This window comes from Adiantum capillus-veneris, chromosome 12 (assembly GCF_014529385.1).
Source record: "Adiantum capillus-veneris isolate H3 chromosome 12, ASM1452938v2, whole genome shotgun sequence".
In the NCBI taxonomy this organism is placed as follows: domain Eukaryota; kingdom Viridiplantae; phylum Streptophyta; class Polypodiopsida; order Polypodiales; family Pteridaceae; genus Adiantum; species Adiantum capillus-veneris.
The window spans coordinates 64,460,846-64,485,331 of NC_140942.1; the positions used below are offsets into that span (position 1 = coordinate 64,460,846).

The window sequence follows — 24,486 nt, forward strand, 5'->3', positions numbered from 1 at the left end:
TAAGATGATCAAACTTCACATCATCAGGTTTATTATCCATCACAAGCCTAAAGGTGGAGGCAAGAGTTTGATAAGAATCTGACAAAGCCTCAATAATTCTTTGTGTAAGAGAACTATATGGATTGACCTCACCAATGGCAATTAATTGCTCTTTTAGCTCTTTAATTTCTACAAGATATATCTGCATATTATTTTTCTCATGCATAACCTTGAACTCTAGCTCCTTAAACAAGTAAGCTATTATTGCATGATTAGGTATGTATGCAAATAAGTTAGTCCATCAAATGCTTGATTTGCTATTCATTTCGAGCAAATGTGTGGAGAAACAAAACGCCTAACAAAAAGCACAATTAACACTTATGCATGCACATCCTTAGCAACCCAACCAGCCAGCTCAATTGTAGTCAAAAACCATTCTACGAGTAGAGCTGCTAGAACATGCATTGTCATCCACATAACTTGTATCAACACAACCTAATAATAACCCCTCACAACCATTGTAGGAGTAGAGCTACTAGAACATGCACCATCATCCACATAACTTGTATCAACACAACCTAATAACCCCTCACAATGTTCCAAATTCCCTTTATAACAACGATATGCTGCATCATGTATACCCAAAGTAGGTAGTGGTCCCCAACTAGTTTTTCCTCAAGAGACAATATGCAAAAAACATCATTGTTGTCACGCACTGGCGGTGTCTGTACCTAATGCAAAAGTTGCTTGTGTAGAGGAAAAACTCCACAAAACTAACCTATGCTATATATTATAACCCACAAAAGACAACAAAGTTTCTTTTTTGTTGAAATCTATACAATAAAAAAACTTGTACAAAAGGATAAAATTGCCAACGCAATGCTTCCGTAGTGGAAACGAAGGCTGAAATGAGTCCGAATCAAAATCTTGATGATATTAAGCTCAACGAGCTTACTCAAAGGTTACAATGAAAGCAATTATTCAAAAATACAATTGCGAGAATGCACACAAAGATGGAGAAGACAAAGAGGAAGCTCAAGAGCACAAAACAAATGAAGTAGTATTACTGAGTGTGCTATGAGAAAGTTAAGGCTTGCCCTAGAGTGATGGGCGTATGTACAAGTTGGGGGAAGAAAAACCTAGCGAGGGAAAAAAGTGTCCCGACGGTCCTAAGTGTGTTCACACACATCACTACCATAATATGGCAAAAAAAACCCCTTAAGTATGATTAATTTTTTGTACCAATGGTTTAGCTACGTACACCATGTCAAATGTTTAGCTTACTCCATTTAGAAATTCTCCTATTTGTTAGGTTGGGAGTTCAAGCCTCAGTACCCATTTGGTCCTCACAATGTGTATGGAGTGTTGTGCTCGTGCTTGCTCAAGATCATTCAAAATGCACAGAGGGATCACATGAAGCTCACAACCATTGCTCTTCCCATTCACATTGCGCATGACCATCTAGAGAGCTTTCGGCGGCCTTTGCCTTTTCTCTTGTGCATCCAAGATCTAGCGTCAACCTGCTTTTAATGATGCAAAAATGGAATGGATGTACATTGTTTTTGAGGGGGGTTGTGGTAAGTCCAAAAACACAAGCTTGCCTATTCCAGCAGTTCATGTTCCCCTTGCCGCCTGTGACAAGGCTCCTCAATAGCGCCTCCTCATATGCTTGCTATTATCGCCTCCGCAAAGAGGGCCTTTGAGTTTAGTGGGCCTTCTACTATCACCTCACTTTGCTTGTGCACTCCCATACGGTAGCCTTCAACTAGTGGCTTTTGCTATTGTAGGCAAATGGTTTCGATCATTTCCGCATTGCAAGTATGTTGGTTACCCGTTTAGAGGTGTTTTATCAATTTGGAGGATGGCCCTTGTCCCCAAACTGGCGCAGAAGAACTTTACGAAATATGTTCACTGTTAACGCAACTACGAATATTTGCATCTCGGAAGATTCCTTTGGCTTCACAAATCGATCAGAGAAAGTCGCGCGAGCTGGAAAAGGAGTTTGTACCGCTGCTTAGAAGCTTTGTTCCTTAGCCAACCTGTGATCTCGTTTGCCTCCTTAGCTATGGTGGTGCTCTGCAGTCTGCTCGATCATTGCTGCAGGGCTCTGATCCATGGAGGTTTTTCAAGGGGGTCATCATCAGCGGCAGCAGCAGCAGCAACCTCACCATATCGTGCGCGAGAAGCCACAACATCGTGAGCAACCTGGTTTCCGCAGAGGCCTTCTCAAGGTCTCCCTCGAAGCTTCACCATTGCAGCAAATTCGAGCTCCTCCTTGCAACATACGATCCATTGCTGTAGCCAATGTTGGCAGTCGGGACGATCGTGCCTGTATTTACCTCGGCACTGACTCAGGTGACGTCTACCTCTTCACTTGGCATCGTCTGCCCTCTGCAAAATCCTCTCCTGCTACTATCTCTCTTCCAGAGAGCCCTAAGCGGGAAGCAGACAATGCAGGTTTGTCTTTTACTCTCAACAAAAATCTTGGATTAAGTCCTGTGGATTGCCTCTGTCCGCTTCCGCGAGCTGGTGCCATTGCTGCTCTTTTGGACAAGCAGGTAGTTGTCCTGGACTTGTTCACTCTTGCTGTTTTGGAGTGGCTTCCTTCATCAAAGGGAGCTTTCACTCTTGCAAGAGCTTTTGGCAGCTTGCAGCAGCTTAATGGAAGCATATCAAGCCATGGCATCGTCTCAGGAAGAGACTCACCAGTATCTCCTCAAACTCCTAGGAAAAGTGGTAACCATGGACAACTTGGAAGGCTTTTTGGTGCAGGCAGGCTCTCTGCTCGACGTGGAGGCCCAATTGCATCAACTGGAGAGTCAGTTGCAAATTTTCAATCTTCCCAGAGCATTCTGTCATTCAAGAAAAAGTCTCTCTCCCCTTCAGAAGAATCTTCTTCACAAATACAGGTGTTTGCCCGTGACAAGTCTTCTCGGATTGAAAAGTTTGCTGTTGCTGTGAAGCAGAAACTACTTCTGTTCACCGTTAGCAAAGAAAACAAGGTGCTAAAAGCAGCAAGCAGTAATGGCACCACGATCACCATCAACTTGAAGGAGATGGTAGGGCCAGAGGAAGTAGTGACAATGGCCTGGATAGAGAATGTGGTTATTACGGGAAACTACCAGGAATACATGTTGTTTTCTGTTGTTGATGGACGCGCATCGCTTCTTTTCTCTCTTCCACAAGACCTTGTCAGTCCGCCTTTATTGAAGGTCTTTCCCAAGGAGCTGGAAGTGCTTTTGTTGATGGATGCTGTTGGTGTTGCAGTGAATGCTGCAGGCCATCCGACATCTAGCAGTTTAGCTTTTAGGGAGATTCCAGATGCGGTTGGGCAAAGCTCAGCTTATGCTGTTCTGGTAAAAAGAGGCGTTCTTGAATTGTACCATCGTAAAACAGGTGCAAAAGTTCAATCTATAACTTTATCAGATGCAACATTGGGACCAAATCTTTTGTCTGAAGATGAAGAAGGGAAGTTTCTGATGCTTGCTAGTGCGTTCAAGGTAATTCAGAAGAAATTTCTGCTTCAATGGCTGTAGAAATGACTACTTTTAGGTTTCTTTCGTGTCTGTAGTGAACCTTTAATCCTTGTGTTGCAATATTTTCTGCGCAGGTTTATTTTTTGGAAAGAGTACCTTTGGATGAGCAGTTAAAAGAATTGTTGAGGCAGAGACAGTTTGATGAGGCTGTAGCATTGGCAGAGGAGTGCGCCTCTGAATTGGACGTGGAAAGTGCTGCGGAAAAGCTAGGAAATGTTCATGCACAAGCTGGTTTTTTATTGTTTTTTGATCTTCGTTTTAAAGATGCAGTGGATCACTTTCTGCAATCATCTACAATGCACCCTGTGGAAATCTTTCCATTCTTTCCAAGTCTGACTGATCGCTGGCGTGCAATGGTACGATAGACTTGACTAGAGAGTCTGTAATTTTTAGGTAGCAGAATGCAGGGATCAGTGTAGCATGTTCCTTTTTCAAATCAACAGTTTTGCTTAGAGTGATAAGGAAAGAAGGCACGAATGGTTGTCAAGCTTGCACCTGGAGGGAGGTTTTAAAATGTGTTAGACATGCTATTCTGGCTTACAATGTTTGGTTTAGTTTATTGCATGTGATTGGGATTTATCTCCTCTTGTGCTTGAACAAGTGGCCTCCACACATGGCAAGTGTAGGTAGTACAGATTGTTTTCAATGTGAAAATGTTGCCCATTAATGTTTACTTTGTCATGCATTGGAAGACATACGCCAATGGGCTCCTAGCCTATCTTCCTAGGAGTCCCTTTTGGTGTGGTTTTGGGGACTTGCTTCTTGCTCTTGTAGTTGAACTACCCATGGTTGTGTTGTTCTAATAGCTGTAGTAATATGGATCTAACAAACTTTTTGTTTTCCAGTCACTTGTATGTGCTCTGTAGAGTTCGGCATACTGGGGGCCTGTCGTTCATACTTGTCAGAGATTGACCTCAACGAGTTTTCTTTTAACTAGAACGTGTGCCATGAATTTGCTGCTGTCACAGTGGGTGACGTGGCAACAGACCCGGACAGTGACACGTGGCAGGTTGGTACGGAAAAATCCCGCACTGGCTGACGTGGCAGGGCTGCCGTATGGAATCTCCGTGAATTGTGGCGCAAAAAGCGGGCTGTACGGATCTGCGTTATTTGCGCTGGCTAAAATTCGTTGGCAGCTTTTGGATATTAGCTTTTGAGTTAAAAGCTTTTAAGTTGAATGATTTTGGGGCTCTGCTTTTGGGCATCCCTTGTATCAATAAATAAGTGGGCAGAGCCTCACTTCTTAAAGCATCTGGACGCAGAGTCTGAGAGTGAGCACCTACCCACTCTGTTTTACTTTGAACACAGATTAATACAAAAAGAAATACCGAAAGGGGCGCCAGTCTTTGGGGCCAATATCTCTAGGCACGGGACTATGCCGGGCCGTGTCGCAGAGTCTGAGAGTGAGCACCTACCCACTCTCTTGTACTTTGAACACAGATTAATACAAAAAGAAATACCGAAAGGGGCACTAGTCTTTGGGGCCAATATCTCTAGGCACGGGACTATGCCGGGCCGTGTCGACTCAAGTGTAAATTGTGAACTGTTTTGAAGTGAATCTTTGCTGTGTCGTCGTAGTATCTTGACTTGGGGTCTCCAAGTTTGTTACAATGGTATCACAGCGCGACCGATTTCTCTTCTGCCAGGAAATCCGATCCTTTTCTCACGACACTTATGGATTCCAATAGAAATCAATCGACTTCTTCTGCATCTGCAAGTGCGGGAGGAGATCGCGGAGAAGATTCTCATGAGCAATCAGTCGAAGAGTACGGCCCACCTCGGCTGTCACGTGACACATCTAACCCTATGTGTCCGTGGACAAGCTACAACATGACCAGGGTTCAGTTCAGTCAAGTCAGTCTAGAATAGGAAGTGATCTTGCACTTTTGTGAGTCTGTTCGTAGACCGTGCATGTCCAGACACTTAGATTAGATGCATATCCTCTGGTTGCACACAGCATGACCATCAGATTCGAGTAAGATCCCATCAGTAGCATTTTTACAGTGCACAAAACCTATTTTCCCTTATTTTGACATTTTTCACTTATTATTTTTAAGTGACTTTTGTTGGGAACTAGGTAGGGAAAATTTACTAAGTTTGTATATATAGAAACCTAGCGCTAGCACTTTCTGGCAGAAGAGGCAGCAGGGACTTCGCGTTCAACAGGAACCTTCTCAACAAGACCCCCCACCGGCAGTTTACCTAGCGTTTTCTGCATCAAGACCCCAGATCCAGCCTAGCGTTTTTGGACAAGATCAGCCCCTGGCGTTTTTGCATTGCAGATCAGCCCAGGAGCAGCAGAAGACAGATCAGCCTAGCGTTAGCAGTTTGCACCAGCAGATCAGCCCTAGCGTTAGCAGATTTCCACATCAGGATCCCAATTCAGCCTAGTGTTTTTGCAGATCTTCGCGATAGAACCTCAAGAGGAACTAGCGTTTTCAATTTGTAGCAGTCAGTTTCCGTAGAACAAGTCCCGAACCTCGCAGATCTCGCCTTCTCGCAGCAAATCCTCGCCGCACGGTCAGATCCATCAAAGTTTACAGTTTCAGCCGGGAAAACGCAGATTTCAGCATCTGCCTTTTCAGCGCGTCGTCGTCGCATCGTTGCCATCTACATCATCACCGACATAGAGTTAGAATTCAGCAAATAAAGATTTGCAGATTTCAGCCCTTAGCATTTTCAGATTTCAGCCCATCTCGTCGTCGTCCTCATCGTCGTCGACATCATCGGCAAGTCCAAGCATTGTAGAGATTTGTGCAATCATAAGTAGACCGCTCTCGCCATAGAGAGTGGGGCCTTCGGAGGAGGGTTTGACAACATTCTGTTGTTGTATTCTTTTCTCTCTATCTCTCAGTCTTAGTACCTTCATGCACGGTGTTTACCCACTTCATTTGTGATCATTTGCACTCTCTCACTAAAGGAACGGAAGGCTCTCCCTTCCGTAAGTAAAAATTCACTACCGCTGCACCTTACATTGGTGTCAGAGCTTTGACAGTGTTCTGTATCACTCAAGGAAAGAACCACATAATTTTTTTTTCTTGTTGCGGTCGCATGTAACCCAAGTCCTCTTGGGCGTGTCGATTCATAATCGTGTTTTTGAAGAGTGACAGGTAACCCACGAAAGAAGGGCTTGTCCAACCTCCCCTTGTGCCTCTTTTCACTTATTGAGAGTGGATCGTGCACTTAGCGGCCGGCCAATCGACGTGAGGTGGGCAAAAGCAACCTTGGCGTGAGCGCCAAGCCGCCAAGGGGTGCGCCCGCAAAAAAGAGCAGAACTCGGGAAAGAGAAGATCCTTCTCTAACACAGATTGCAAGCGAAAGAAGAACCGCAATAACCTCAAGAGCCCAAGAACCTCAAGACCCCCAAGAACCTCAAGACCCTCAAGAACCCAAGACCCACAAGAACCCAAGTTCCTCGTGAACTAAAGAACCCAAGACTTCAGTGGATGGCCATCACTCGAAGCGGAATGGATACTTCGCACGGAGGTGGTGAGCATGGGAGTGACGAAGAAGAATTTTCTCCACCAGGAGGTTTTTCTGACCTCCCCCCTTCCCCATCTACGCCAAGGATTGCACTAACTCCTATGGAGGCTTTCGACAAGAGGATGATGGATAGGAAGTTAGAAAGCGACGAAATAATGGCAGCCATAGAGCGTAATACCAAGACAGAATGGAAGCCATAGCGCGTGAGCACGACGAAAGAGAAGCAAAATTTGATCGCGAGAACAAAGAAAGACAAGCAGCATTTGATCGCGAGAACAAAGCAAGACAAGAGAAGGGCGACCAACACATGAAAGGGTTGTGGCGACTTTTTTCTATTGTGCAGGCGCAGTTTGCACAGAATCAGGAAAAGGAGACTCTTTCAATCTCTTCTTCTCCAGAGCACGACACACATGATTTGCATGATGATTTGAATGATAATGATGAGCATGATGATTTGGATGACAATCACAAGCATGATGTTTTGCATGATCACGATGTGATTTCGCACGAGCATGATGATTTGTAGGGAAAAGATGTGATTTGTTCACAAGGATGATGGTTTAGTTGATACTTTTTCTAGTGAAGCTAACCTCATTGTAGATTCGATCAATCACGAAGAACCGATCTTGGCTCTCGAGCCTAGGTCCAAAGAACCCTCTCAGGAAGTATAATGCGTTCGAATGGTTAGTCAGCACGCATCGTTCGAGTGTTGCATTCGCGATGCTTTCTTGTATTTTAGTTATCGTCCTTACGTGATCCCTTTCCATAGGCATGCCATATTGTACGTTGAGCACTATTCACTCATGAATGAGCACGAATGTATGCGGATTTCTCATGAAAAGCTGAAAAGTATGCATTCAAGAAAGTCACATTCCATGTCTCTTTCTTGGCATGACACAGTATCAAAAAGAGCACAAGAAGGATTGAGCATCAAGCATAGGCATTTCCATTGTGTTTTGCCATAGTTGATTGATGTAGATCAGAAAATCAAGCTTCGACCCCATTGTTTCCTTGTGTTTGATGAACGGTTTGGCACTCCGTCTCTATGTTCATCTACATTGCATGCACAGTCTTTTAAGAAGACTAGAAATTTTCCAGTCACTTTACATGGAATGGGTATGTTCATGTTTTTGTGAAGGAAGTAGTATCAGGAATTTTCACCCTTGGAGATTCTTGAAGAAGGTAGACACATGACTATAGACGAAGTTGAAGCATTGAAGGAGCTACAAAAGACTATGTGTCGCTTTCGGCGCAGCCCAAAGAAGCAAGCGTTGCAGACCTTTATGAAGTTTAAGTATAACATGACCCACGTATCAGAGTGGGCCGGCGAAGAGTCGTTTCCAGGATTCCAGACGCTGTTGGCAATCTCGACGCCATACAGTTCGGTACTAGTACCTCACTTGAAAAGGATGGGATGTCACGTGACACGTCTAACCCTATGTGTCCGTGGATAAGCTACAGCATGACCAAGGTTCAGTTCAGTCAAGTCAGTTTAGAATAAGAAGCGATCTGGCACTTTTGTGAGTCTGTTCGCAGACTGTGCATGTGCAGACACTTAGATTAGATACATATCCTCTGGTTGCACACAACATGACCATCAGATTCCAGTCAGATCTCATCAGTACCATTTTTACAGTGCACAAAACCTATTTTTCCTATTTTTGACATTTTTCACTTATTATTTTTAAGTGACTTTTGTTGGGAACTAGGTAGGGCAAATTTACTAAGTTTGTATATATAGAAACCTAGCGTTAGCACTTTCTGGCAGAAGAGGCAGCAGGGACTTTGCGTTCAACAGGCACCTTCTCAACAAGACCCCCCACCGACAGTTTACCTAGCGTCTGCATCAAGACCTAGATCCAACCTAGTGTTTTTGGACAAGATCAGCCCCTGGCGTTTTTGCATTGCAGATCAGTCCGGCAGTAGCAGCAGAAGACAGATCAGCCTAGCGTTAGCAGATTTCCATAGCAGGATCCCAATTCAGCCTAGCGTTTTTGCAGATCTTCGCGACAGAACCACAAGAGGAACCAGCTTTTTCAATTTTTAGCAATCAGTTTCCGTAGAACAAGTCCCGAACCTCGCAAATCTCACCTTCGCGCAGCAGATCCTCGCCGGACGGTCAGATCCATCGAAGTTTACAGTTTCAGCCTGGAAAACGCAGATTTTAGCATCTCCGATTTCAGCGGGTCGTCGTCGCATCGTCTCCATCTACATCATCACCGACATAGAGTCAGAATTCAGCAGATAAAGATTTGCAGGTTTCAGCCCTTAGCATTTTCAGATTTCAGCCCGTCTCGTCGTCGGCAAGTCCAAGCATTGTAGAGATTTGTGCAATCCTAAGTAGACCGCTCTCGCCATAAAGAGTGGGGCCTTCGGAGGAGGGTTTGACAACATTTTGGTGTCGTATTCTTCTCTCTCTATCTCTCAGTCTTAGTACCTTCATGCACAGTGTTTACCGACTTCGTTTGTGGTCATTTGCACTCTCTCACTAAAGGAACGGAAGGCTCTCCCTTCCGTAAGTAAAAGGAACCTTGAGCACAGTTCGGAGCACTCATCTTGAGCAAAGTTCAACATTGACTTCCGCTGCACCTTACATTGGTGTCAGAGCTTTGGTAGTGTTCTGTATCACTCAAGGAAAGAACCACATAATTTTTTTTGCTTGTTGCGGTCGCACGTAACCCAAGTCCTCTTGGGCGTGTCGATTCCTAATCGTGTTATTGAAGCGTGACAGGTAACCCACGAAAGAAGGGGTTGTCTACCCTCCCCTTGTGCCTCTTTTCACTCATTGAGAGCAGACCGTGCACTTAGTGGTCGGCCAATCAACATGAGGTGGGAAAAAGCAACCTTGGTGTGAGCGCAAGGCCGCCAAGGGGTGCGCCCGCAGAAAAGAGTTGAACTCGGGTGAAGAGAAGATCCTTCTTTAACACAGGTTGCAAGCGAAAGAATAACCGCAATAACCTCAAGAACCCAAGAACCTGTCACGTGACACATCCAACCCTATGTGTCCGTGAACAAGCTACAGCATGACAAGGATTCAGTCAGTTTAGTTAGTCTAGATTTAGAAGTGTTATGGCACTTTTGTGAGTCTGTTCGTAGACCGTGCATGCCGAGTCACTTAGTGTAGATGCATATCCTTTGGTTGCACACAGCATGATCATAAGCATTTCCATCAGAATCCTTCAAGGGAATTTTCCAGTGTATTTAGCCTATTTTACCTATTTTTGACATTTTTCACTTATTATTTTTAAGTGACTTTTGTTGGAAAGTAGGTAGGGCAAATTGAATAAGTTTGTATATTAGCAAACCTAGACGAGCACTAATTGGCAGAAGAGGCAGCCAGAGCACCGCTCAAGAGACACTTTCTCAGCAGGAACCCCCAGCAAGGCCTAGCGTTTTTGCTACATAGCAGAGAGGCTAGCGTTTTGCATCAAGCCCCCAGATCAGCCAGCGTTTTTGCATTTGCAGATTCCCGGCGACAACAGAACCACAGACCAGTCTAGCGTTTTGCATTTTCAGGACATCCGGCTACAACAGATCAGTTTTCAGTCCTAGCGTTTTTGGTTTGCAGATCAATCTCAGCGTTTTTGCAGATCTTCGCGACGGAATCATCCCTAGACTCGGCGTTTTCAGTTTTCAGCAGTCTATACCCGTTGTAGAACCCCCGAACCTCCATGATCCCACCTTCCCGCAGCAGATCCTCGCCGCACGGTCAGATCCCCTGAAGTTTGCAGATTCAGCCCATAAAACGCAGATTTCAGCATCTGCGTTTTCAGCGCCGTCGTCGCATCGTCGTCATCGACATCCTCACCGACATAGTGAGAATTCAGCAGATAAAGATTTGCAGATTTCAGCCCGTCTCGTCGTCGACATCGTCGGCAAGTCCAAGCATTGTAGAGATTTGTGCAATCATAAGTAGACCGCTCTCGCCATAGAGAGTGGGGCCCTTGGAGGAGGGTTTGACAACATCTCTGGTGTCGTATTCTCTTCTCTCTCTATCTCTCAGTCTCATACATTTTCACGCACAGTGTCCATTGACTTTGTTTGTGATCATTGCACTCTCATTAAGAACGGAAGGCTCTCCCTTCCATAAGAACAAAAGGAACCTTGAGCACAGTTCGGAGCACTCATCTTGAGCAAAGTTCAAACATTTATTCCGCTGCACCTAACATTGGTATCATAGCTTTGGCAGTGTTCTGTATCACTCAAGGAAAGAACCTCAAGAATCACAAGAATTTTTTTGCTTGTTGAGGTCGCACGAACCCAAGTTCACTTGGGCGTGTCGATTCCTAATCGTGATTTTGAAGAGTGACAGGAATCCCAAGAAAGAAGGGCTTGTCCAACCTCCCCTTGTGCCTCTTTTCACTCATTGAGAGCGGACCGTGCACTTAGCGGCCGGCCAATCGACGTGAGGTGGGAAAAAGAAACCTTGGTGTGAGCGCAAGGCCGCCAAGGGGTGTGCCCGCGGAAAAGAGCAGAACTCGGGTAAAGAGAAGATCCTTCTCGAACACAGATTGCAAGCGAAAGAAAACCTCAAGAACTTCAAGACCCAAGAACCCAAGTTCTTCGTGAACTTAAGAACCCAAGACCACAAGAACCCACAAGAACCCACGACTTCAGTGGATGGTCATCACTCGAAGCGGAATGGATACTTCGCTTGGAGGTGATGAGCATGAGAGAGGCGAAGAAGAATTTTCCCCACCAGGAGGTTTTTCCGACGCTCCCCTTCCCCATCTACGTCAAGGATTGCACTAACTCCTATGGAGGCTTTGGAGCAATTGTTTATGGAACGACAGTTAGACCGCCGAGCACGGAAAGCAGAAAGAGAAGCAGACAGAAAGGCCTACGAAGAAGAAATGGCAGACATAGATCGTGAATATGAAGAAAGCGTGGCAGCCATAGAGCGTAAGTACGACTTGGCAGACAAAGAACGACAAGCCAAATTGGATCGTGAAAACAAAGAAAGTCAAGCAGAATTTGATGGCGAGTACAAAGCCATAAAAGAAAAGAGTGACCAACACATTATAGAGTTCTTGCGACTCTTTTCTCAAGTGCAGGCACAGATGCAAGAGATTCAGGAGACAGAGACTCTCTCTACTTCTCCAAAGCAAGACACATGATTTGCATGATGATTTGAATGACAATGATTTACATGATGATTTGAATGATAATGATGATTTAGATGACACTGACAAGCTTGATGATTTGCATGATCAAGATGTGATTTCTCACAAGCATGATGAGTTGCATGAAGATGATGTGATTGTTCACAAGGATGATGTGTTGGTTGATGATTTTTTTAGCGAAGCTAACCTCGTTGCAGATTCGATCACTCACGAAGGATCGATCTTGGCTCTCGAGCCTAGGTCCAAAGAACCCCTTTAGGAAGAACCCGATCTTGGCTCTCGACGAGTCTCAAGCCTAGGTCCAAAGAACCCCCCAGGAAGTATTATGTGTTCGCATGATTCATACGCACGCATTGTACGAGTGTTTCATTCGTGATCGTTTCCTGTATTTTAGTCAGCGTCTTTATGTGATTCCTTTTCCTAGGCATGACATAATGTACGTTGAGCACGTTTCACTCATGAATGAGCACGAATGTATACGGATTGTTCATGAAAAGCTGAAAAGTATGCATTCAAGGAAGTCACATTCCATGTCTCTTCCTTGGCATGACACAGTTGTAGAAAGAGCACATGAAAGTATGAGCACCAAGCATGGGCATTTCCGTTGTGAATTGCCACAGTTGATTGCTCTGGATCATAAAAGAGAGATTCGATCTCATTGTTTGCGTGTGTGTGGTGAACGGTTTGGCACTCCGTCTCTTTGTTCATCTACATTGCATGCATAGTCTATTAGAACGACAAGATTTTTTCCACTCACTTTACATGGAATAGGTATGTTCATGGTTTTGTGTTGGAAATGGTTTCATGAATTTTCAGCCATGGAGATTCTTGAAGAAGAAAGAAGCATGACACTCGACGAAGTGGAGGCATTGAAGGAGCCACACAAGACTTTGTGTCGCTTTCGGCACGGCCCAAAGAAGCAAGCGCTGCAGACCTTTCTGAAGTTCAAGTATTGCACGACCCACACATCAGAGTGGGCCGGCGAACAGTCCCTTCCAGGATTCCGGATACTATTAGCGATCTCCTTTGATCCCTTACAGTTCGGTACTAGTACCTCACTTTGAAAAGGAGGGGATGTCACGTGACACATCCAACCCTATGTATCCGTGGACAAGCTACAACACGACAAGGGTTTAGTCAGTCCAGTCAGTCTAGATTTAGAAGTGTTCTGGCACTTTTGCGAGTCTGTTCGCAGACCGTGCATACCCAGTCACTTAGTGTAGATGCATATCCTCTGGTTGCACACAGCATGATCATAAGCATTTCCATCAGAATCCATCAAAATCCTTCAGGGGAATTTTCCAGTGCATTTAACCTATTTTACCTATTTTTGACATATTTCACTTATTATTTTTAAGTGACTTTTGTTGGAAAGTAGGTAGGGCAAATTGAGTAAGTTTGTATATAAGCAAACCTAGACTAGCACTAATTGGCAGAAGAGGCAGCAGGAGCACCGCTCAACAGGCATCTTCTTAGCAGGAACCCCTAGTAAGGCCTAACGTTTTTGCTACACAGCAGAGAAGCTAGCGTTTTGCATCAAGACCCCAGATCAGCCAACATTTTTGCATTTGCAGATTCGCGGCGACAAAACAGAACCACAGATCAGCCTAGCGTTTTGCATTTGTAGGACATCCGGCTACAGCAGATCAGTTTTCAGCCCTAGCGTTTTTGGTTTGCAGATCAACCTCAGCGTTTTTGCAGATCTTCGCGACGGAATGAGCCCTAGACTCAGCGTTTTCAGTTTTCAGCAGTCCGTACCCGCTGTAGAACCCCCGAACCTTGTAGATCTCACCTTCCCGTAGCAGCAGATCCTCGCCGCACAGTCAGATCCCGCGAAGTTTGCAGATTCAGCCCGGAAAACACAGATATCAGCATCTGTGTTTTCAGTGTGTCATCGTCGCATCGTCGTCATTGAAATCGTCACCGACATAAAGTCAGAATTCAGCAGATAAAATTTTCAGATTTCAGCCCTTAGCAGATTCAGATTTCAGCCCGTCTCGTCGTCGTCCTCATCATCGTCGGCAAGTCCAAGCATTGTAGAGATTTTTGCAATCATAAGTAGACCGCTCTCTCAGTCTCATACATTTTCACGCACAGTGTCCATTCACTTTGTTTGTGATCATTGCACTCTCTCATTAAGAACGGAAGGCTCTCTCTTCCATAAGAACAAAAGGAACCTTGAGCACAGTTCGGAGCACTAATCTTGAGCAAAGTTCAAACATTCATTCCGCTGCACCTAACCGAACCTCAAGACCCCCAAGAACCTCAAGACCCTCAAGAACCCAAGACCCACAAGAACCCAAGTTCCTCGTGAACTAAAGAACCCAAGACTTCAGTGGATGGCCATCACTCGAAGCGGAATGGATACTTCGCACGGAGGTGGTGAGCATGGGAGTGACGAAGAAGAATTTTCTCCACTAGGAGGTTTTTCTGACCTCCCCCCTTCCCCATCTACGCCAAGGATTGCACTAACTCCTATGGAGGCTTTCGACAAGAGGATGATGGATAGGAAGTTAGAAAGCGACGAAATAATGGCAGCCATAGAGCGTAATACCAAGACAGAATGGAAGCCATAGCGCGTGAGCACGACGAAAGAGAAGCAAAATTTGATCGCGAGAACAAAGAAAGACAAGCAGCATTTGATCGCGAGAACAAAGCAAGACAAGAGAAGGGCGACCAACACATGAAAGGGTTGTGGCGACTTTTTTCTATTGTGCAGGCGCAGTTTGCACAGAATCAGGAAAAGGAGACTCTTTCAATCTCTTCTTCTCCAGAGCACGACACACATGATTTGCATGATGATTTGAATGATAATGATGAGCATGATGATTTGGATGACAATCACAAGCATGATGTTTTGCATGATCACGATGTGATTTCGCACGAGCATGATGATTTGTAGGGAAAAGATGTGATTTGTTCACAAGGATGATGGTTTAGTTGATACTTTTTCTAGTGAAGCTAACCTCATTGCAGATTCGATCAATCACGAAGAACCGATCTTGGCTCTCGAGCCTAGGTCCAAAGAACCCTCTCAGGAAGTATAATGTGTTCGAATGATTAGTTAGCACTCATCGTTCGAGTGTTGTATTCGCGATGCTTTCCTTTATTTTAGTTATCGTCCTTATGTGATCCCTTTTCATAGGCATGCCATATTGTACGTTGAGCACTATTCACTCATGAATGAGCACGGACGTATGCGGATTTCTCTTGAAAAGCTGAAAAGTATGCATTCAAGGAAGTCACATTCCATGTCTCTTTCTTGGCATGCCACAGTATCAGAAAGAGCACAAGAAGGATTGAGCATCAAGCATAGGCATTTCCATTGTGTTTTGCCACAGTTGATTGATGTAGATCAGAAAATCAAGCTTCGACCCCATTGTTTGCGTGTGTTTGATGAACGGTTTGGCACTCCGTCTCTATGTTTATCTACATTGCATGCACAGGCTTTCAAGAAGCTAGAATTTTTCCAGTCACTTTACATGGAATGGGTATATTCGTGTTTTTGTGTTGGAAGTGGTATTAGGAATTTTCACCCACGGAGATTCTTGAAGAAGGTAGACACATGACTATAGATGAAGTTGAAGCATTGAAGGAGCTACAAAAGACTTTGTGTCGCTCTCGGTGCGGCCCAAAGAAGCAAGCGTTGCAGACCTTTATGAAGTTCAAGTATCGCATGACCCACGCATTAGAGTGGGCCGGCAAAGAGTCCTTTCCAGGATTCGAGACGCTGTTGGCGATCTCCCTCAACGCCATACAATTCGGTACCAGTACCTCACTTTGAAAAGGAGGGGATGCCACGTGACACATCTAACCGTATGTGTCCATGGACAAGCTACAGCATTACCAGGGTTCAATTCAGTCAAGTCAGTCTAGAATAGGAAGTGATCTGGCACTTTTGTGAGTCCGTTCGCAGGCCGTGCATGTGCAGACACTTAGATTAGATGCATATCCTCTGGTTGCACACAACATGACCTTCAGATTCCAGTCAGATCCCATCAGTACCATTTTGACGATGCACAAAACCTATTTTCCCTATTTTTGACATTTTTCACTTATTATTTTTAAGTGACTTTTGTTGGGAACTAGGTAGGGCAAATTTACTAAGTTTGTATATATAGAAACCTAGCGCTAGCGCTTTCTGGCAGAAGAGGCAGCAGGGACTTCGCATTCAACAGACACCTTCTCAACAAGACCCCCCACCTGCAGTTTACCTAGCGTTTTCTGCATCAAGACCTAGATCCAGCCTAGCGTTTTTGGACAAGATCAGCCCTTGGCGTTTTTGCATTGCAGATCAGCCCGGCAGCAACAGAAGACAGACCAGCCTAGCGTTAGCAGTTTGCACCAGCAGATCAGCCCTAGTGTTAGCAGATTTCCATAGCAGGATCCCAATTCAGCCTAGCGTTTTTGCAGATCTTCGCGATAGAACCACAAGAGGAACCAACATTGTCAATTTGTAGCAGTCTGTTACCGCAAAACAAGTCCCGAACCTCGCAGATCTCACCTTCCCGCAACAGATCCTCGCCGCATGGTCAGATCTGTCAAAGTTTACAGTTTCAGCCCGGAAAACACAGATTTTAGCATTTGCATTTTCAGAGCGTCATCGTCACATTGTCGCCATCTACATCATCATCGACATAGAGTCAGAATTCAGTAGATAAAGATTTGCAGGTTTCAGCCCTTAGCATTTTCAGATTTCAGCCCGTCTCATCGTCGTCCTCATTGTTGTCGAGATTTGTGAAATCATAAGTAGACTGCTTTCGCCATAGACAGTGGGGCCTTCGGAGGAGGGTTTGACAACACTATGGTGTCGTATTCTTCCCTCTCTATTATCTCTCAGTCTCAGTACCTTCATGCACAGTGTTTACCCACTTCCTTTGTGATCATTTGCACTCTCTCACTAAAGGAACGGAAGGCTCTCCCTTTCGTAAGTAAAAGGAACCTTGAGCACAGTTCGGAGCACTCATCTTGAGCAAAGTTCAACATTCACTTCCGCTGCAGCTTACATCGGTCTACTCAGGCTGAGATTGAAGAGATGGAACGTCGATAATTGGTTGATGAAGCAACAAAGATGATGATAAAAATTTCGAAGGATCCAAAATTTGCAAAATTTTTGACTCAGCAATCCCTCGAAGAAGTGCATAGCCAGTGGCAGAAGGCCACAGAGCCACCCATCACACCGGCACTCAAGAAACCTCCTTCTCCGAGGATGTTTACAGAACAAGAATTAGAAGAGGTGGTTCAGACACATATCAACTGGCTTTTGGACTCAAACAATAAAGGCAAAAAGCATAAGAAAGGAACTGACTTGCGAGTTATTTGGGTCGTCAATCTACTTTTGCATTGGCAAGAAAGCAGAAGAAGCGTGTACGATTTGAAGAACTACCCAGTTCTTCTTCTTCTTCTTCTTCTTCTGACAGCTCTTCTAGCTCTTCTGACTCGAGCGAAGAAGACAGAAAAGGAAAAAAACGAAGCAAAAAGCAAAGCTTCGGAAAGGGCAGAAAAAGGCAAAGAAGCCTAAATTTCGCCCAGTTTTTGACAGTTCTACGGAGGACTCATCCTCAGATAGTTCGGACTCCGACGATCACATGTTTTACGCAAAGAAGAAGCATTTTTATAAAGCCAACCAATATGACTTCCTTGAAGATAAAAGCAAGAAAGTAAGAGAATTCAAAGAAGGTGGACAATCAATTAAGTTTGACTCTTCTAGTTCTGGATTTCGAGATGCCAGAGGGCTTTGGCTTTCTCTGGAGGGCATTACTCAGAGCACTCCAAGATTCGGAGGGCTACATCTTTCTTCAAGGGAAATGCTCGAACATGGTGGTCCACCCTTCTACTGAGAAAGGAAGCTCCGGTTAAATGGCTGAAATTCAAAAGGCTTTTTATTTCTTCTTGGCAGGCTCAAGAGTATGAACGAGATATACGAACCGCTTGGAATTATCTTCGGATGACCAAGGGAGATTCTCCGGACGCTTATTGTGAGAGATTTTGGAGCTCTTTTCTACCAGCCTCTTCATTTAAGAAGGTCTCGTTTAAAGAACAGATTGAGCGGTTTTGCTGCGGACTTTCTACAGAGATCCGAGACTACTGCTTGGAACAAAAGTCAGGTTCTATTCAAGAATTGATGGGTCATGCGAAACGGGGTTTTGCCATACATTCGGGCAATTTGACCTACCCCACAGATGAGATCTCGACTCAGAGAACCCAAAAGACTTCTAATAATGAAAGTAGAAAGAGAAAGAGTTTCCAAGAAAATAAAGACAAGGATTCACGACCTCGGCTCACTTTTCGAGAGAGGGCCAACTACATCAAAGAGGGGAAGTGTTTTGGATGTGGGGAACATGGGCATGCCTCCGCGAAGTGCCTTAAAAAGGCACAACAAAACAAAATGAAGACAGGCTAGAGAGTTCGAGAGCAGTTGAGGAACGTGGAAGAAAAGGCAAGATGAAAGCAGGACTGGTTCCAGATTGCATGGGTACTGACCGAAGCATGATTGATGAAAGTGCAGAAGTTTGCCGAGATTGGGGCAAAGTGAAAGATCAAGAAGCCCTGATTTTCTTTGATGGAGGAGCCAAGGCCAACTTCATTTCACATGAATTGGCGGCGCGGCTTGAGATTACACCTGATCGGATGGGACCACAAGCAGAGGCAGTTCTAGCGGCACCCGGACGGGACGTGGCCATTACACCTGTCATTGGCAAACTTCGGTTGCTTTGTCAAGGGTATTTGGGGCACGAGGACTTCTACGTAATGCCCTTGGAAGGTTGTGATGTCCTCCTGGGAGTCCCTTGGTACCATAAGAACAACGCCATGGTCGATTATCGAGCGAAGAAAGCGACATTGACAAATGGAAAGGGCCGAAAAATTGTACTTGATGTGAAATTGAAGGGCGAGTCTGTCCCTATTATATCGGCTTCGACCGTTTCGAAATTAATGAAATCCGGTCTGTTTGTTTACTCGATCTTTTTGAAAGAGTTAAATGATGAACATAGGATAAATATGTCTTGATAAAGAACGCCAAGATTTTCTCCACACTCATGGCGATTGCTTTTTAGAGAGCCGTCCAGGCGAGTTGCCACCAGCTCGTCTTGAGGATCATACTATTGATCTGATACTTGGAAGCACACCACCGAACCGGCCACCTTACCGCGTGAAGCGAGCCTAGAATGAAGAGATTATGAACCAAGTGAAAGACCTCTTGGAAAAGGGTTTTAAGGCGAGTACTTCACCTTACTGCTCTCCGGTGTTGTTTGTTTTAAAGAAAGACGGATCTTGGAGAATGTGCATTGATTATAGAGCTCTCAATAGAATCACCATCAAGAACAAATTTCAGATTCCGAGGATCGATGATATTCTTGACCGACTATACAAGGCTTGTTTCAACAGGATCGAATTGAAGAGCGGATATCATCAGATCTGAATCGCGCCGGGAGATGTCTATAAGACAGCTTTTTGGACGAGCTTCGGTTTATATGAATTTTTGGTGATGCCTTTTGGCCTTACCAATGCTCCAACGACTTTTAACCGAATGATGGACAAGATTTTCAGAGAGTACAGATCTATTGTTGGCACTTTCTTTGATGAATTTTCAGAGAGTACAGATCTTTTGTTGACACTTTCTTTGATGACATTATAGTTTTCTCCAAGGATGAGGCAGAACATAGATGACAACTGCTACATGTCTTTCATGCATTGCGAGATCACAAGTTGGTGATCAATGCTAAGAAGAGTGAATTTTTCTTACCGGAGATACACTTTTTGGGACACACGTCTCAGCAGCAGCAGGAGTATAAATGGACCCGACCAAGATTGAGACTATACATGATTGGCCCGATTTGAAGAATGTCCATGAAGTTAGAAGCTTCTTGGGCTTATGCTCTTACTACCGGCGGTTCGTTAGAAAGTTTGCAGAGGTTGCTTCCCCTTTGGATATCTTGACACAGAAAGGAGTCCCTTTCTGGTGGGGACCCACAAAGGTGACTGCCTTTCAGACTTTGAAATCGAAATTGACTATAGGACCAGTTTTGACTTTGCCGGATTTGCAAAAGTCATTCGAATTATATTGTGATGCTTGTGATCTGGGTGCGGTCTTAATGCAAGAAGGCCATGTCATTGCCTATTGAGAGCCGATTGTTTTCAAGGCCGGAATTGACAACACAGATTTTCGAGAAAGAGCTTTTGGCGGTTATCCATGCTCTTACCAGTGGCGACATTACGTACTCGGGACGGATTTTACGATCTTCATTGATCATCAGAGTTTACGCTACTTCTTGTCACATAAGCAACTATCGGAAAAGCAGATGCGGTGGGCTAACAACTTGTCACAATTTCACTGCCAGATTGTCCATGTACAAGGACAGAAGAACTTGGTGGCAGATGCTTTGTCCCGGAAGTCGTTGGTCTCTGCTATTTCCGCGATTTATCATAGAGCTTCGAGGACATGGTCGATCAGTACGCCACAGATCTAGGATTTGCAGATGTATTCAGTTGAATACAGAATGGGGAGGTAGTAGCAGGATATTCCATTCAGGATGGCTACTTGATGAAGAAAACGATGTTGTGTGTTATACAGCCGTTGAGGGAAAAGGCTCTACTTGAATGCCACTGTCCACCATTTACGGGTCACAGCGGCAATGATACCACCTTGAAAGGTGTGGAGCGATACTTCTTTTGGCCGAGACTCAAGAAGGATGTGGATGATTTTGTACGCAGTTCTTGGTATGCGAGAAGATCAAGTTTGACAGGCATAAAGAACAGGGTTTGTTATAGCCTTTACCCATTCCCACCCGCCCCTCGGAAAGTATTGCTATGGATTTCATTTTTGACTCCCAAAGACACAGAGTGGGCACGATGGTATTTGGACTGTTATTGACAGATTTACCAAGCAAGCTCATTTCATCCCAGTGAAGAAAACAATCAAGCCAGATCATTTAGCGAGACTGTTCATTGCTGTCACAAGACCGGGCGCCACGTGCCAATAGAAAAGAACAGACTGAACAGACTTTTAGCACTTCAATAACAACTGAAAGAGAGAGACGACACGCGACACGGAGTGGCGGAATTCCACCCCAGAGAGTATTGGCCCCAAACTTTGGCACCTCTTTCGGTATTTCTTTATATTACTTGAACTCTGTACAAGCCGGTACTCCAGACTTTGCACCTTCTCCTGGAAGCATGCCAAAGAATGAGCCCTAGCCTCATATTTAAAGGCCCTTGGCCTAAAAAGCAGCTACAGTGAAAAGCCTTTAAAACTCAAAAGCTTTTGGTCCAAAAGCAATGGCAAAAAAGCTGCCAGCGTAAATCACAGAAATCCGTAGACTCCTGCCATGTCAGCACTACGAGCATAAAAAGCGGAAATCCGTACAGTTCTGCCACGTCAGCAGTCAGCGGAATTTGCGAAAATCTACCACGTCATCAATTTTTGGCTCTTTGTGGGTCCTTCTTTATTTTAATCTTTTATGTCACTTGGGGCCCCATCGAACGGGGTCCCCATAAGTTGGTAGGACTTCTTCTTCTGTTACTTGTTCTTCTTAGGGTTTAGGCCCCTCGGCCGACATCTGCAAGTTGGCTCCATTCTTCAGGGCTTTGACACGTCAGCAGTTTGTGACAATTGCCCAGATATTTAGATTACATGGCATGCCTGAGACAATAGTCTCTGATAGAGATCCCTGATTCACGAGTTTGTTTTGGAAGGCTATTTGGGAGAACATTGGCACATGATTGCAGTTCTCGTCATCTTTCTACCAGCAAACAGATGGGCAATCTTTAGTCGTATTGGATTTATTGAAGTCTTACATTTCTTATCAGAAGACTCAATGGGAAAAGTTTTTGCCCTTGGTGGAATTTGCCTACAATGACACAATCCACTCTTCGACGAGAAGGTGCCATTTGAGATTATTGAAGGTGCTACGAAGGTTGGACCATCCTTCCTAAGCACGAAAGATAAGATTTTTGAAGCCGACCAGTACGAGGGACTTGGACTGCTTTTGCCAAGGTTTGGGAGCTTGGAGGCTTTAGCAAAATCTCAGGAAAGACACAAGAAGGAAAGACACAAGAAGGTAGCAGATCGACACCGTTGCGATTTGAAATTAAAGGAAGATGATTGGGTGCTCTTATGTTTTGAGAAGGCACGCCTGAGAAAGAAAAAGGGAAAGGAGCGGCTTTTTCCAAAGCTTAGCATGAGATATTATGGACCTTTCCAGTTAAAAGAAAAGATAAATGATGTCTCCTTTAGACTGAAGCTGCCCGATACTTGGAGAATTCACAATGCTTTTCATGCGAGTCTTTTGAAGCCTTTTAAAGGCGATGTGCCCGATGATGGGGAGCTAAATGAGCAACCCAAAGTGGAGGAAAGCGAGGAGATACTCGTTCCAGATCAGATACTGGCACATAAAGATAGAAAGATTAAAGGTAAAGTGATAAGGCAGTTCTTGGTTAAATTCAAGAACTATCCTGCTTTGGATGCAAAGTGGATGGAGGAGGAGGAGGACCTAGCAGATGCTCAGATTGTGAACCTTTACCTTGAAGCATTTGGTTTAGCATAGTCTACTCTGATAGAACCCCGACTTCAACATGGGCGAATCTAGTGCAGTTGGTTTGCACAAGAGGGGAGTCTGTTATGTCCCGCTCACGGGAGAGGGGATCTAGCCCAGATGCCGTCGGAATGGGCGTCTAGTGTCTGAGCGGACGTAGTGTGAACCTGGCCAGTGTGGCCGGCCATTATTATAAAAGGGAGGCCAAGGCCTCATTTGCAGTTATCGACACCCACTGGCAAAGTGCCAGTGGTTAGCCCGCGAGGCTAGGAGTGCGCGAGGTCACCTCGAGGAGGTATGGGACGCTCAGTCTTACAGGTGCATGCCTACGTCCTCGGACATTGGCCCAGCACGGGGGATCTGCCGGATGGTTGCTATGGTCGGGCGGTTCGTTCGACGCGTGTCTGTAGGCGGTCCGTGTAGCCGGGAGATCCCCTCCCTGTGTTCGTTTCATGGTATCATAGCCGGCTTGGTTGCACGAAGGACTGCGTGCACACCTATAGACTGGTTCGAGTCAGATAATACTTGTTTCATGCAATTTTTGATGAAATGGTTATTTGATTAATCGTTTTTCTTCTCATAAGTGTGGGTGCAGGTGAAATTTAATGTGTGTTTTGTTGATTTTTGATAAACTTCAGCATTTAGCGGGCGGAAAAGCTGGGAAGCGCAAGTTTTTCATTAAATTTACTGATTTTTGACAAAAATTAGTGAATTTCTTATTGAATTGCTGATTTTAGATTAAAATTCAGCATACAGTAAAACTCTCTTTGTAATGTTCTCTGTGCGAAGCGTAGAGAGAGAGAGAGAGAGAGAGAGAGAGAGAGAGAGTGAAACAGAGAGACAAAAGAAGTTTGGCTCTCCTTCTCTGTTGCCTCCAGTGTGGAGCGAAGAGAGGGGGCTGTTCTTGGTATGTAGCAAAGAGTTCTTGCACTGCAGAAGAGGAGGAGAGAGAAAGCGCAAGGAGAGAGAGAAAGCCAGCGTGGCTGTTCTCGCGTAGTTTGCACAAGCGGGCACACGCCAAGATTTTTCTCTCCCCTCCCACGCGTCATCTGCCGCCCACTCGCTGCTTGCGTTCGATTTCCTTTATCACTGGCAGCTTTGCGTTGGAGTTATTTTAACGCTATGTGCTGGGAAGTTTAATAAGCGGCCCATTTATTTTAAGTGGCCTGGTCACTTGGGGTTTTTTTAAGTAAGGTTTGAAACGTGTACTTTATTAAAACTCACTTACAGAGAGTTTTTTTGCAGAAACTCCACTCTTGGGTCTTTTGCTCCTCTCCCACTGCTCCTCTCTCTCACCCGTTCGCACTCCCGTGCTCCCGCCGTCACCTGCTCGCCTTTGGAAGCTCACGTCGACGCGTAGAGCTCCTCGAAGTTTATCTTTTCGCGACGCGAAAAATCCGAATTTAATTGAATTTCAATGTTTCTCTGAGTTTCTCGCAATGGAGTCCTCCAGTTTTGATTTATCAGACGAACACACTCGAGGTAAGAAATTATTTTCTGTTTTTGCGTGCCATTCTCATGGAATACCAACATTAATATTTGTCATCTCGAGAGAATTATATAGCCTTTTGATACTCATATTTTGCTCTCAAAAACACATCTCAGTCGACGATTGTGATGTTTTTTGTGAGCGGATTTGACAATCGACAATTGCCGATAATGCGCGTCCACAGGTTGGATGAATCACTCAATTCTCTGCTGAGGAGAGAGAGTGTACATAGGTTGCAGTTAATTGGCTTCGCCAATGGACAACCTATGTTGATTTCCTTGAAGAATCAGATGCACAAAGGATGCAGATGCTTCCTCGGTACTTGAAGGGTGCCGCACTCATCT

At 44.8% G+C, this 24,486-nt stretch overlaps 1 protein-coding gene across 1 annotated transcript in view; it reads left to right on the top strand.

The window, feature by feature from the left end:
* Window positions 1-1,909: 1,909 nt before the first annotated feature.
* The window catches only part of LOC147445838 (Vacuolar sorting protein 39), a 51,232-nt gene continuing 28,655 nt past the window's right edge, over window positions 1,910-24,486 (top strand). The window contains exons 1-2 of the mRNA XM_086525214.1: window positions 1,910-3,479; window positions 3,590-3,871. Coding sequence (XP_086381340.1) covers window positions 2,094-3,479; window positions 3,590-3,871 — 1,668 coding nt within the window. The 5' untranslated portion in view covers window positions 1,910-2,093. The remainder of the gene's footprint in view (window positions 3,480-3,589; window positions 3,872-24,486) is intronic.